The following is a 14,831-nucleotide window of genomic DNA, read 5'->3' on the forward strand; positions in this document are numbered from 1 at the left end:
ACACTGTTGAAAGACTGTAGCACCTTTCCAGTTTATGACCTTCAGGGTGACTGACTGATAGCTTGATTGTGATGTGTGGAGCAGCTGCAGTCTTGACCTGAGACTGTATACATCTCACTGGATGCATGCATGTTATCTGACACATTTGCATTTTTCTCAGCATGAGTCATGTGCTCCTGTTCCTATGATACGATCCATATGCAGAGGTACGACCATAAGAAGCTACAGCAATGGGAGATACCTTTGAGATCTGGATTTCCTAAGTTCTGTATCATATATTGATATTTATTGTTAATACTTATCCATTTGCATTGAAAGGTTTTTGTGAGAATTACACACGTTACACATTAATGCTATATAAAAAATAATGCCACCAAGAACAGAAAGGAGGTACAAAGCGAGACAGATTAAAATACGCATACGGCAGTCAGCATTTTTGCTGTAATACTAGCAGTAATTGCTTTACTCATTAGATTTTTTGTAAGTGACACGAATTAAGGTGTAAGATGATGAAAGTATAATGTAGACTGTGTTTGAAGAATCAGACCTATTTATTAAAATCCAAAGGAAACGGAAATGCAAAAAAGCCCTCAGAAATAAAATCATAATTCAATGCGTGATCTAGTCACAGATGTCAGCAAGTTTTAGTTGAAGTAAATACTGTTAGGAAATAAAAGAATCTTAAGCTTACATTCCTCTTACTCCATAGATTCTAGTTTGTATAAGTATGTAAAACTAAATGCACTGGTAGAGTTGATTTTTTTTGTTCTACCTCCACTGAATGTTTCGAAAGATGCACTTTAGATGACCTAGGTTGTCTCTTTTTTCATTCAGTATTATGTATTATACAGTATTCAGTAACCACCTAATATTTGTATTTTACTTCATGATCATCATTGTGTGACTAATTAAATTCTTTGGATTTCTTTTAATGGTAGGGTTGGACAAAATTTTATGAATTTTCTTTATCTGATCTCCGTGCTGGTTTTGACATTATTGATAGACTCTTTGAGGGTAAGTAACTTCTTATGGGAAAATTTCTCACCTCTGTAGCATAACCCTTCTGAATGTCTCTCATTTATAATTTTTAGAATATTAAAAACTTTCACGGTAATTTTTATAAATTGCTTACTTTGCATGCTTGTTTTGTTTAGAGTAGGTCCATTCTGTTTAAAGGCTGTTTTGACGGTATTTAAATTCTGCGTTTGAATCTTCATTGGAACATTTTCACAAATACAAACACAAGACCAGGTAGTTAGTTAACTACATCAGTATGGGAAGTAGTCTGACCCTAAATCAGCTGTGCTTAGGTTTTATCAGGTTTTTCTGGATGTGGATCCAGACTCTGAAGATATGTTAGTATTAGTAAACTTGTAAGGGCTGGACACAGGCTCAAAACTATTCCATGATCAGGTTTATTTTTTCCCATATTTGGCTTATGCAGACTAGCATTCTCGTAGGCAGTGACAAGGCATGGTTTGTGAGATAGCAGAGCCTGAAGACTCTTTCCAATAGGCAGCAGGTAAGAAGTTACCTTATTTTAGGGCAAAAGAGAGTTTGGCTGTATGGATGCAAGCCACCTTGTGCCATCTGACCTTGCATTCAAGCAGGACCTGTCCTGTTTTACCATTAGTAGAGAAGCTGCATGAAGAGCTTTATCTTTCTACAACACTCGGATAAGTGTGGAGATGCTGCAAGGCTCATCATCAGTAAGCAAAGCTAGAAACACAGGGTGAATCATCGTTCCATTTTTGGGATGTTGGATAAACCAATAATTTCCCTCTCCCAAGAACTATTCTGCTCAGCTTCTTGAGTTCAGAGGAATAAAAAGGAAATACAGGAATGCCTCGAAGATGAAATCTTCTCTCTTCATTCCTTCCCAGTGTGAGCTCCCCCATATATTGAATAAATGAATTGAATATGAATGAACTTTTCATATTCATAGAATCATAGAATACCAGGTTGGAAGGGACCTCAAGGATCATCTGGGCCAACCTTTCTAGCACAATCTAGACGAGATGGCCCAGCACCCTGTCCAGCTGAGTCTGAAATATGTTCAGCATAGCAGAGTCAACCACTTCCCTGAGGAGATTATTCCAATGATTGACTGTTCTCATTGTGAAAAATTTACCTCTCGTGTCCAATCGGAATCTCCCTGGGAGTAACTTGTACCCGTTACCCCTTGTCCTCACCACATGACTCCTTGTAAAAAGGGAGTCTCCATCTTCTTTGTAGCTCCCCTCTAAGTACTGGTACATGGTGATGAGATCACCTCTAAGCCTCCTTTTCTCAAGGCTGAACAAACCCAGCTCTCTCAGCCTGTCCTCATACGGCAGGCTTCCCAGACCCTTGATCATCTTGGTGGCCCTTCTCTGGACCCCCTCCAGCCTGTCCGCGTCTTTTTTGTATAACGGGGACCAGAACTGTACACAGTATTCCAGGTGTGGCCTGACAAGCGCCGAGTAGAGTGGGATATTGAAACTCACTGTTTAGATAGAGCCCACCTCATTATTCTGTTCAGTAGCGTAGCAATTTCTTAATATTAGTTAATATGAAAAACATAATTTTTTTAAAGCCTTTGCATTTTATATAATTTCAAAGTAAAGTTAGGAACTGATATTTAGAGATAATTTATGATCATTGACTTAAATGAGATTTATGGATGATTAGTACTTCTGGAATTGGACCTTAGTTATGCAGACTTGAAACATACAGTGATGGAAAGAGGTTGAATCATTAACTATCAATGACAATCATTAATCTAATCATTAACTATTGCTGTGAAGATAACTTTTTTTACTAAAGAATGTTTGAAGTATTTGGAAACAACAGTTACCACCAATAAACCCCCCTTAAAGTAATTGCTGTTTCCTTTTTTCAAGCGACTTTAAGAAGTACCTTTCTGATCAAGCTTTTACCTATACATGAAAGCTATAGGGTATAAGTAGATCATTGTCCCATGTAGTTATTTTGGACAACTGTGATAGAAAGGATGGAAAATACGTTATTTTGAATTTGTGGGATATAGCTAATCCAGAGTAATCTAATTGCAACGTCAATCTGACCAGGAAACTAATAGTAACATGCTTAGTTTTATGTGCAATGTTGTGTGATTTATAATGATTTACAAAGTACTTGTCCTGGACCTCTTTTGTGTTTGAGAGATGACATTTCCAGTAATGTTATCTATTTTGAGCATGATCTGGTTTTGGTTCAATCAGTCAGTTTATTTTATGAGATCAGATGGTACTGTGATACAAAATAGCGTATAAAATTTTGAACAAGGGAAATTATTTTTATTTATTTCAAAGGAGCACATAAATAAAATTTTGATCATTTCTGAAATGCATATAACCAATTGTTTTATCTACAATAAAAGCACTTCAAGACTTAAGTAATATTTCTAATAACTCATTTTGAAACACAGTAAATGTTTGTTTTATCAATGACAGATATTTACAATCTCATTGAAGTTTCTGCATCTTTTATTATTTGGTAATATAGAAGAAAAACAATTAGAAATTAATTATTTGATGCGCTTGTATTTTTTTATTTCACTGAAGAACTGCAATGACAAGAAGAAATGCTTATAATGCAGTGCTATCCATTGATACAAAACTAATATTAATTAATTTATAGGTTCCAAAGATTTTCAGTGGGAATTTGTGCATGGCTTGTTTGAAAATGCAATTTATGGAGGCCGTGTAGATAATTACTTCGATATGAGGGTTCTTCGGTCCTACTTGGAGCAGCTTTTCAATTCACGAGTCATTGGCAGTTTAAATGCTAGAGGCAAGAAGATGACTAGTTTCCCATATTCGATCTCTTTACCGAATTCCTGCAGTATTTTGGTAGGTATACATCTTCTGTCACCTAATATAGAAACTAAAATAAGTTATTTTCAAGAATTATTCTTGGAAATAATTCCACAAAGAAAACCGGAGTTACAATCGAAAGAATACCTCCATTTATTTAAGACTTCTTTTGTGTGGAGCACTAATTCTTAAGTGGTCAGAACTACTCTGCTAGTCTGTTCTGTCAGTCTCCTTTTTTACGATATCTGATTGGACTATGGTGCAGAGCAGCACAGCTATGAAGAACTGAGTAAAAGAAATTGGGTCAATTTATGACAAGGAAGAACAGAATTATATTTTTATATAACAGTATATTAACATAATAGCACTTTTGTACAGACTGCTAAATGTTCTTATAACTTCTGGATGAAATAGGAAACTCTAAATATATCTCCTTATTTACAAAATGTATCAACATTCTGGCATAATCTGCTAACATGTCGTGGAGGTTATATGACATTTTATGTGGAAATAAAGATGGATTCTGATTCTCCTTTAGTGTAAACAAGAGGGAATTCAACAGAGTCTGAAGAACTGATCTCTCCCTATCCTTTCACACACTATTGTGGTTGTTAGTATTATTAAGATTCATTTGCATTTTAATGTAGGACTCCATAGTAGGCCATGATATGAGTTGATGTAAATGGAATTATGCCAGTTAAAATAAATTGCTATCATTTGGCATTCTCTACCTGGATTCTGACTGTTTAGGTTTGGTGTTTGTTTATTTTTTAATTCTAAATAGGACAGTTATTTTCTATAGATGTACTGAGTTAATATCATAAAGAGGGAAGGAATAAACAAACCAGGCTGGTCCCTATTCTTATAGATAATATGGTGAAACAGATGAACCTTTCATCTTGTCTGCACTGCATTTAATATCTCTCAGTTTCTTATATGATTATTTATGTGGGAGTTTATACTTTTATGTCTTAAATATTTTTCTGCAAGTAGTTTTGATTAGTAGAACACTAATAATAAAGCTAAGTTTGATTACTTGAGTTAATTGGAATAATATCTCTTAATAAATAGTGTTCCCTCAGTGTTTGGTGTAGAGGTCTGCTACTGTTGTTATCTCTGAAGTGACTGTGTCAAAGTAAATTGTGCACACCTAGGACATGCTCCTGCAAGCAGAGGACAAGATGCACATGATATAACACAATAGGGTGCAGCCAGAGTTTCAAATAGTAAATATTTTTGCCTGTAAAGCCACAATAAAAGAGACATCCAGCACCATTGGTCTACTTTAGTCTGCAAGGCCTCTTTCTGTTTTGTACAAGAGCAGCATCGCTAGTGACTGTTACACTATAACTATTGGTGCTATTCTGCATCTCCAATGATCATGCAAACCTATTTTTACCTAAATGATTTAACTTTCTTTGAAAGATAATATCTTCATAGCTTTAAATAAAAGTGAGTGCTCTTAATTTTATAAATATGTATTATACTCTATTATTTGGATTACAAATGCCAAAATCTTTTTTTCCTGTTTTATATTGTCATTAATCCTACTTTTAAGTTTTCAACAGAAGTACCGTAACTGTTTTTCAGAGACAATCTTAGCATATTTTTCTTTTCAGTTGGTCGCATCACTGTAATCAGAATTGCTTTTTGCTCTTTTAGAGTGAAAACACTATATAAAAGAAGGTAGTTTTTTATAAATAAAAGTAAGAAATTTATAAATAAGATTATCAAGGTATGTCATGTGTGAAATACTTATTTTAATCTTTGTGTTATGCAGTGCACTTAATGAAATTCTTTTCAGCATGCACTGTTCATTTCAGGAGCTGAACAAAAAGTTCCCTCAGTTATGTTTACTCTTTTCTTCTAATGCAGGATTATCGTAATATTATTGAAAACCTTCCAGAAGATGATAAACCTGACTTTTTTGGCCTGCCTGCTAATATTGCTCGATCATCACAACGTATGATCAGTTCCCAGGTAAAATTAGATTTTTCATTGACCTCTGAATCTTTTCTGCATCCAGTATAAGCTAGGGAACCCAACCACCTTTTCATAAATATGAATTTCCATAAGAAAGTCAGAGTAAATGGAGGGATTTTTGGAATATGTTGACTTTTATCTGTAATATTTTAATATAATAACAATTATCTTTAGTTACAAAGATATTCATTTAGGAATTAACTTTCTCAATAATTCTTTGTTTATTTTACAATGATATAATTCAGTTCATGTTGAAGAATATACACGTATGTAAGTAGATTCACTAGTTCTATTTATACTGTTAATCTGACTCCTGTCAATGGGATAGTTCTTACAGCTGCTGTTCACTGCAAGTCAAGTTTGTTTTTGGTCAACAAATTCTAATATAATAGTTGGACAAATAGAATATGGGTAATATTTTATGCTTTTTCTGAAAGAGAAGTTCTGAAGAATTCTCCCAGTAGTCAGAATTCTATCTTTATGGCTAGAAATGTGAAATTTTTTGGGGAAAAAAAAAAAGTTGTTATCACTGGAGAATAGCATACAACTACTTAGGCATGTCATAATGAAATTCTCAACATAATGAAAAGTAAATTCCAGGGGTTTTGTACATCTTAGTTTAAAAATTCACAAATTTTCAATATTTCCATTATTGCTTTAGCTGTATGGCAGATGGCTATATCATAGTCAAGAGTTCGCAGCTATCATTTAATTGCAGTCTAGTCCAGATTTGAATATATGTTTAATATGTGAGAATGCAGTTATCTTAGTGCTGGAATAATAGGCAATGATCAAAGATTTTTCACCTATTTGTTTTAGAGTTGTATGCAGAAGCCTCAGCTTGGGTGCGTGACTTGGGTCACCCATTATGCTGGGTACTATTAATGACACAGCTGGGGCAGCTATTCTTCTCATCCTTTGTGGAGCCAGAAAATACTGAGTGTTTCTCTTGTTCTACTCATAACTTCTATTTTGTCAGTCTAAGAAATGAAAAGATGAGTGATTTGAACTCTGGATGTCTTCATCAATACCTTGTTTGGTTTGTTGGACAAAGCATTTCATTGCTAATATTTTATCACTTCCCTTAGGTGTCAGTTCAGTTGCCTAAACATTGTTATCTTGTATCATCTGGAGATGCCCTAGTGTATTTAAGACATCTACTAGGAGCTGCCAGATATGACACAGGACCCTAGTGAATACATTTTCTTGTTGGGCCAGCAACTGGAAATCAGGGGCAAACTGGCACTAGAAGCCAGTGTTAAGCAACTGATTCCCACGGCTTCTGTACCCTGATCCAGTAAAGCATGGATCTGGAGGTCCTGTGTCATATCTGCCTATCCATAACATTTTCTTGGATAACATATAGAGTCTCAAATGGCATTATGTGTAACAGCTGAATTGAGCCACTAAGGCTAGAGTCTAGGGAGGAGTTTGACTAAGAAGTGGCTGCACCTCAGCCTGAGTTGGAATTCGGAAATGCTCATAGGCAGGTGAAAGTCCACCTTTTGTTTATTCAGGTTTGCTGGGCATTCTAGTACCTTTTAGCTCAAATATGGTGCAAGTTTAGGACTTGGAGGCAAAGCTTAAATTCTTTATTCTATATTTTTTTTCATTGCTTTTTAGTTAAGTCTGGATGAGAGCACACGATTACTGTGCAAGTGCAGTTAAACAGTACAAATCTTTAACTAGTGATTAGCATAGTTGATTTGACTGGTAAATTAATTGTATCAGATAACATGAAAGTTGATTGAATTGAGAATCTTATATCAGAGCTGTGAAATGAACTGGTCTGTATATCAAGGCTTGCTTTAATTTTCTGCACAGCCCTAGCATGCTGTCTTATATAAGGACAAGTTATAAGGAAAAAAAAGATTAAATCATGGAATCATAGAATACCAGGTTGGAAGGGTCCTCAAGGATCATCTGTTTCAACCTTTCTTGGCAAAATCAATTGGAAGTTCCCTACAATCGGAATTCCCTAAAATTTCAAGACTTAGAATTACATTCTTTAAAAATGTATCTAACTGCTCACACTAACCTGAAAAGGGCTCCATGCAGAAATTTCTTATTGGTATAAGACCTTTGATCTGTTAAAAAAAGAAAAGCAAACCACTTGCCTTTGAGTATTGCATTTGTTGAATATCAAATATAGTACTGGTAAATTTGTTTAAATGTATCTGTTCACTTAAATCCATAGCTGTGTAGTCCATATTCACTTAAATGCATAGCAGTAAAAATTATTTATTTTATCATTAGCACATGAAACTATGAAGCTATATAAAGACAAATCAGTAGGATGAGGGTGCATAGGGTAACACGCTGAGCTCAAGAACTCCTCTATTACAAACCCAAAAAATGCACCAAGACTCAATGTAGCTCTGTTTGGTTTTGTCTTAAAATCTTTTACATAAATGTGAACTTTAAATGCCTTTGTTTCCGTCAGATACACTGTAGACTGCTGATTATTTTATTTATGCAACTAAGCTTACTTAACTTGCTATGAGCTGCAGTTGTTAAAAATGCTACTATTTGAAAATAAGTCCTCAGTTAACCTCCACAAAATCAGAATAGATTCAGAGTTCCTCTGTGAAGGGAAATAGGTAATGAACACATTTACATGCAGACTCGCACTCTACTGAACTGGTCTGTCATAGCATTGATTATAATCTATAAAATATGGATTATAATCTTGAAAATATGAGACTGCTGAAGTTACAATTCTGTGAGATGCTTCTATGTCATATGAGAGATTTCCTCATCCTTCCAATAAAAGTTTGTGGTACTTCTTTAAGTCTTAGGCAATTTAAGTAACAGAAATGGGAGATTTTTCTTAAATTTTGTTTCTGCCTAACTATGAATCCTACTCCCATTCCATTTCTGACAGTTTGGCAGCCGTCTTAGATCCATAGGTGATCCTGTGGTTCACAATCTGAAATTGAATGATTGCCTTCTAACAGCAGTGTTTCTCATAAATCTGTTACCAAGCTAAAGCAGAGAAAAGCTGAATGAAAAATGTAGTGAGAAATAAGTTGCTACCAGCTCAGTTGCCATGTCACTAGCACCAGAAAGGTGAAATTTAATACCGTGTCCACTACTTCACTGATTCTGTGCTAAGTATGTGGTATATTCTCTTATAATTTATGTCTACTATCCCCTATAGTTTCTCATCTACTAGTCATTATAATTTCTCAGTCTGTATTTTTAGTAACATCTTTTTCTTATGCAGAGGTGCACAGAATTGTGTCATCTACACCACTGAAGTCAGGATAAGGAGAAGCAGGTTTTTTTGAAACATACATACTTTGAAGTTACTTATTTAAACCAACTGACAGCAATTTTGACTTTAGTCATATGTTTAAGCTCAGAGATTTAAAATAATCATTCAGATATACACTGCTTTTAAGTAAATTGTAATTAGCAATCTTTTATCAGTTCAAAATCTTTTAAAATAAGTATTAGAACAGGTAACACTACGATCCATTCTATTAACCATGAAGTTAAATTAATGTAATTCTATTACAAGAAATCTGATATCATTTTATGATGTCGTTTCACTACGCAAGATGGAGTACTTACATAATAGAAATGTAGATTTTATATAAACTTTCTATGAATATTATTTATTTTTCATGTATAGGAATGGTAGTTTGTATTGCTGCAGCGACACACTTTGCTGTAGCAGAAATTTGCTGCAGCACTATGCAGCATTTTGCAGTTATGCAGAGATCTCTTCTGCAACCTACTGCATTGCTAATGTTTGGGTAAGCCTAGAACAGCACTAAAAAGAACTGGACTTTTTTCAGTAACCTTGCAAATATTGATTATATTCACAGCTTTTCTTTTTTCCAGCAGGGAACTTTAATTCTAATTTAAGAGCCGAATATCACTAGCTGTATTAATATTGGCAATTACTAATTGAATTGTTAGAAATTATGTCTTATGATGCTCTGTAGTGTAATTCAGAGAGTATAAATACTACGTGCGTATTGGCAAGAGCCATTTTGTTTTTAAGAAAATATTTGGCTTAAATAGACGTGATCTTTTCAGCAACACGGCTTACATTTTTTTTCTGGATTTTGTCCTTCGTTGCTCTATGTAGGTAGAGCTAGGTAAATTTTTAGGGGCTGGATTTGTAGAGTTCACTGTGGCTCTTTGGTTCTGCCTTACCTACTGTTACAACAAGCCCTTGACACAACATCCCTTAGGTTGAATATGGTCATGAATAATCTCACATCTCTTGCTATGTACTCTCTGCAGAACAGTGCATTTAAAATAGAAAAGAACTCAGCTGACAGTGCAGCTGAAGGAGTCAGCATAGCTCATCCTCTCTGTTTTACACCAGGTAGAGATTTTCTGTACAGCTGCAACTCAAGTTTCCTCATGCTCAGCAAGAGTCCTTACCACTCAGTTATGGTCATACTCCTTTCTTCTGATCTGATGAACACTGTATTTTTGCCTGCATATTGGTCTGTATTCAGGTGGTTTAATCTCACAGTCTAACCTATAACCAATGATTAGAGCAGTCAGAATATGTGGAAGTTTGCTTTAGGTTTCCTGTGGATGAGAAGGGTCTGTAATTAGATCTCTCTCCAGTCACCTTTTTGCAAAGTGGGCTTTTGGCTCCGGTGTCCTTGTCTCTTACTCTTGGAACCATATTTGTGTTCTTCTATGAATTCCTATGAAGCAATTTCATCCTTTATTACAATTTTAAATAGAACCATACATGAAGTGTCTTAGTCAAAATAACATTTATCATATGTGATAAACAGAATTTTTACAGACTGAAACGGGCAGGCCTGTGTATGTATTTTTACACCTTGGAAAAGCAGTAAGAGCTACCTTGTTCTGTGCAGGATTTAGCATACCTGTAACTAATATGACTTATTGCCAGTAACCACCTTAGGAAAATGCAGAGCCATTGTTTTGTCTCCCTCCTCTCTTTGCACAGCAGACTTAGCCATTACAGGCACTCCTTAGAGAGCATAGCATTTAAAGCATTCTGTTAGTGTTGTGTGATCCCATCAAATCCTGTTGAATGGCTATGCCTGCAAATGACTACGGCTTGTAACTAGTAGCTACGTAGGATCAGTCATCTGGTTAATCTAAACATTCTCCAATAATATAGTAAAGCCTTTTGCGAAAAAAGCCATTCAGTAACTGGCAAGTTATCCAAGACTCTTCAAATATGACTGCCAATGATAATCAATATGGCTAGCATTTGGTTTGCTTAATGCTAATTTCTATATAGAATACTGTGTATAATAATTTTAATAATATCTTGCATCAGGAATTCGGCATTCTTTTACCCGTACAGATTCATAATGCTTCACAGAGACTATTGTATGAGACAGGTGAGTCTCAGTAAGGTTGAAGAATAGATTGTTTTTGATGTTTTCCTGGACAAATGAGTACACTTTCTCACACATACCATACAAGGGTAAAGGATAGTTACAGTCTCTCTATATACTAGTACAGCATCTTGATTCTTCTGTGTCCAGCATCCTAGGAATGGCAAGTGGAAGGCAAGCCTGTGGACTTGCAGTTCACTTTTTGGGACTTCTTGGGGGTGATTGTGCATGCATAGTTGAAACTTACTTTTTAAAGTTCGTGGAGCACTGTCTCACGTGAGTGGGATCCCACACTGGAGCAGGGGAAGAGAGTGAGAAGGAAGGAGCAGCAGAGACAAAGCATAATGAACTGACCGTCAACCCCCATTCCCCATCCCCCTGTGCCACTCGGGGGGAGGACGTAAAGAAGTTGGGAATGAAGTTGAGCCCAGGAAGAAGGGAGGGATGGGGGGAAGGTGCTTTAAGATTTATTTTTATTTCTCATTATCCTACTCTGATTTGATTGGTAGTAAATTAAATTAATTTCCCCAAGTTGAGCCTGTTTTGCCCATGACGGTAATTGCTGAGTGATCTCCCTGTCCTTATCTTGATCCATGAGTCTTTTGTTATATTTTCTTCCCCCTATCCAGCTGAGGAGGGGAGTGATGGAATGGCTTGGTGGACACCTGGTGGCCATCCAAGGTCAACCCACCACATCTTCAAAGTGTTTAAGGGCATCACAAATGTAAAATAATCCTTTGAGCTTCAGATTGTTGAAGAGTCCACAGACTGCAGCTTCTTACCAATTTTTCAATGAAATACTATAAAATTATTTAATTGTAGATTTTATATACCCATTAAAAATGTTGAGCTGTGAATACTTACAACTTCAAATAAGTGGGTTCCAGTTCACTTTAACTGAAGTTGCTGGGAGTATTTTTCCTCCTATATTTTGTCCTTTGTAATTTTATTTGTTTTTGAACCAAGCTAGTGATACTCTGCAGTTCTGATGGTTCAGATTTTGCAAGAAAATTATTACTTCCTTTAAGAACTTGTTTCAGACAAACTTTATAGCCTCAAATATAATCCAAATCTGACTACTGTTTTCTGTGGCAGGGTAGAGGACATAAGGTAATTTAATTTTCCCAGATACATTTCTCTCAAACCCAGCTGCATCCTTATCTTTGCCTATTTTGTCTCAGAGTGGGTGATGGGAATCACTCTCACTTCTCCCAGTTAGCAACTCTGTTAATTTTACCATCTGAAAGTAATTGCAGAAGGATGTTTCCTTGAGATACTCCTTTTTCTTTTGATCCTAGATATTTATCTCAGCTCTTTTGATAATAATTGATTCTGCTTTTCTGTACCATCTAACTAATCTCAGAATGTCTTCATGGAATCCATCTGGTATTCATGAAGGCACCATGAAGAGACGAACAGTTCCTGTAACTTTAATGTGCTTCTTTGTATTGTTAACAAAAGAACCGGCTTGCTGTTTGACATATTTAAAGGAATGCCTTTCCCATCATGTTATACTCTAGGTGCTTTCTTCTGAACTTCTGCCCCTACGTTTCTCTTTGGACTTCGATCATCCCTGCTTGACAAACCTAGTTTAAAGCTCTGCTTGCTAGTAGCAAGCCTGTTGGCAGATACTCTTGTTACACTTTGTCATATGGATTCTGTCTGCCCCTAGCTGTCAGTCTCTCTCAAACATGGTGTCACAGCCATAAGAGCCAAAGTCATGTGTGCAACATCCCAGCTCTGCATCCAAGTATTGTGACCTGGTTGCACGGTCACATGCATCCATTCCTGTCCCATTCCCTTCACTAGCAGAATCGGGAGAACACCACCAGGGCCCCCATGTCCGTGGTCACCTGCCGCTTCCTCTGAAAGGCACTGGTTCTGATCCGTGAGTCAGGCTCAGGTAGCCCACATGCCTCCCTGATAGAACTTTTTCCTCCTCACCTGTTTCTACTCATTCTACAATTGCACATCTGCAGGTGGAGAAGGAGGTTTTTACTTCTTGCTGGAAGTCACAAACTTCCGCTTTTATTTACCAATATGGACATATTCTTTTGGGTAGTCATTGCAGGATGGCAGATAAACTAACATAACAGAAAAAATATTTTCTGTACTAAGGATGATATTCATCTAACAAAGCTGTATTTTTCTCAGAGTGAGGTGCCTAATCTGATGGTTATCTAGGCTTCCTGTATGTTACAGTACATCTCCAAAGAATAACACATTCCTACCTGCCATAGCGTGAATTATGTAGAAATCCCGTTTCCTTCACTAATATTATCTTCAGTTAGTCTTTTAGTATTTCTTAAAATACCTCCTGTATTAATACAAAATATTTTATTTAGATTTTATTCTTTAATACATTTCCCAGAAGTCAATGGTATTTTAAAAATATATTTTGTGGAATAAAAGTGTATCTTTCAAATACACAGAGAGGTTCTGTAGGATTTGTAGCTCAACTCTTAGAGGATATTTTGTTAAAATCCTACTAGAAAGGACTTGTGATGTATTTATTGATTCAAGCCACTTCAAATTCCCCCCTGATCAATATTGGAATAATTTCATGTGAGTTTGTTTTTCTTTTAAATGTCTAGGTACTGTGATAGAAAAATATGATAAGCCCAATTCATAGCCAAATGAAGTCAAAAAAGAAGCCCCAGTGTAATTCATCTTGTCTAACTTGAATCATATGAATATTAGCCACCTCATCTTAACTAGTTATCCATTTTTTTGTTACTAAAGAAAGACAAGCAGCTACAGGGAATAATTTGTGCCATTCTTAGACAGCCATCTAAAATAAAGGGGTGAATCATCTTTTGGAAGTACCTATTTCTTTCCATTGAACTTTGGATCAAGCTCTCTAATAATGTCAACAACATTTCTAAAAATTGTGCAGTGAACATTTTAATGACCCTTTAAGAGATGAAAGAGAACTGCCATAACTACCACGTTGTTGGTTATGCAGAAAGGGGAGGGTTTCTCTTCTACTGGAAGCTGGACTATTTGAAAAATTAGTCATTGGGATAGGAATTGAAACATAGTTGTTTCTCCCATTTCTGCATTGAGTGTTGTAACAATCCAAATATAGTTACCACACTTTCATCTCATATATAAGTATTCAATTTAAAATTGAAGAGTTCAGGAGGAAGAAGTGAAAATTCAGCCATCTTAAAGCATGCAGGTTATAGTGCTTGTCTCAAAGATGTTGATAATTTTCTTAGAAATGCTAATAAATGAAAAAGGGATTTTATTAATTAGTAAACTGATTTTTTTGTTTGTTTTGTTTTCCAGGGCAGTGAAAGACCAACACATTTCAAATTCCATTTATTTGTTATCAGTTTTATTTTATTTAACTTCTAAAGCAAGTGAATGGTTCCCACAACTAATTGTGCATCCTTAGACAAGGCCATCATTCACATTAATGGAAGAGTGTTTGCTTGTGAGACTGACCTGTTATTTGCCTACTGACAGGAACTTTTCAAGAGTGCAGTTTGAGATTAAGACAAATTATAAAAAAAACAACTTCAGTTCAAAATGTAAATGCCATCTTAAGTTAAAATTAATGCATGAGAAACAGAAGGAAAGCCATGCACGCCAATATAAGCTGGCATGAAAGGATTGGAATCCTGGTTAGAAAGTTTTCATAGATCCCATAACTATAGAAATGCTGGTTAGAAGGGACCTC

At 35.7% G+C, this 14,831-nt stretch overlaps 1 protein-coding gene across 1 annotated transcript in view; it reads left to right on the plus strand.

Moving 5' to 3' along the window:
- DYNC2H1 (dynein cytoplasmic 2 heavy chain 1) overlaps positions 1–14,831 on the plus strand; it is a gene marked incomplete at its 3' end in the record, with an annotated part of 183,148 nt that overhangs the window by 112,923 nt on the left and 55,394 nt on the right. The window contains exons 80-82 of the mRNA XM_082338028.1: positions 939–1,014; positions 3,640–3,851; positions 5,691–5,795. Coding sequence (XP_082194154.1) covers positions 939–1,014; positions 3,640–3,851; positions 5,691–5,795 — 393 coding nt within the window. The remainder of the gene's footprint in view (positions 1–938; positions 1,015–3,639; positions 3,852–5,690; positions 5,796–14,831) is intronic.

Source organism: Platalea leucorodia, assembly GCF_965183815.1.
Source record: "Platalea leucorodia genome assembly, chromosome: 2".
Classification (NCBI taxonomy): domain Eukaryota; kingdom Metazoa; phylum Chordata; class Aves; order Pelecaniformes; family Threskiornithidae; genus Platalea; species Platalea leucorodia.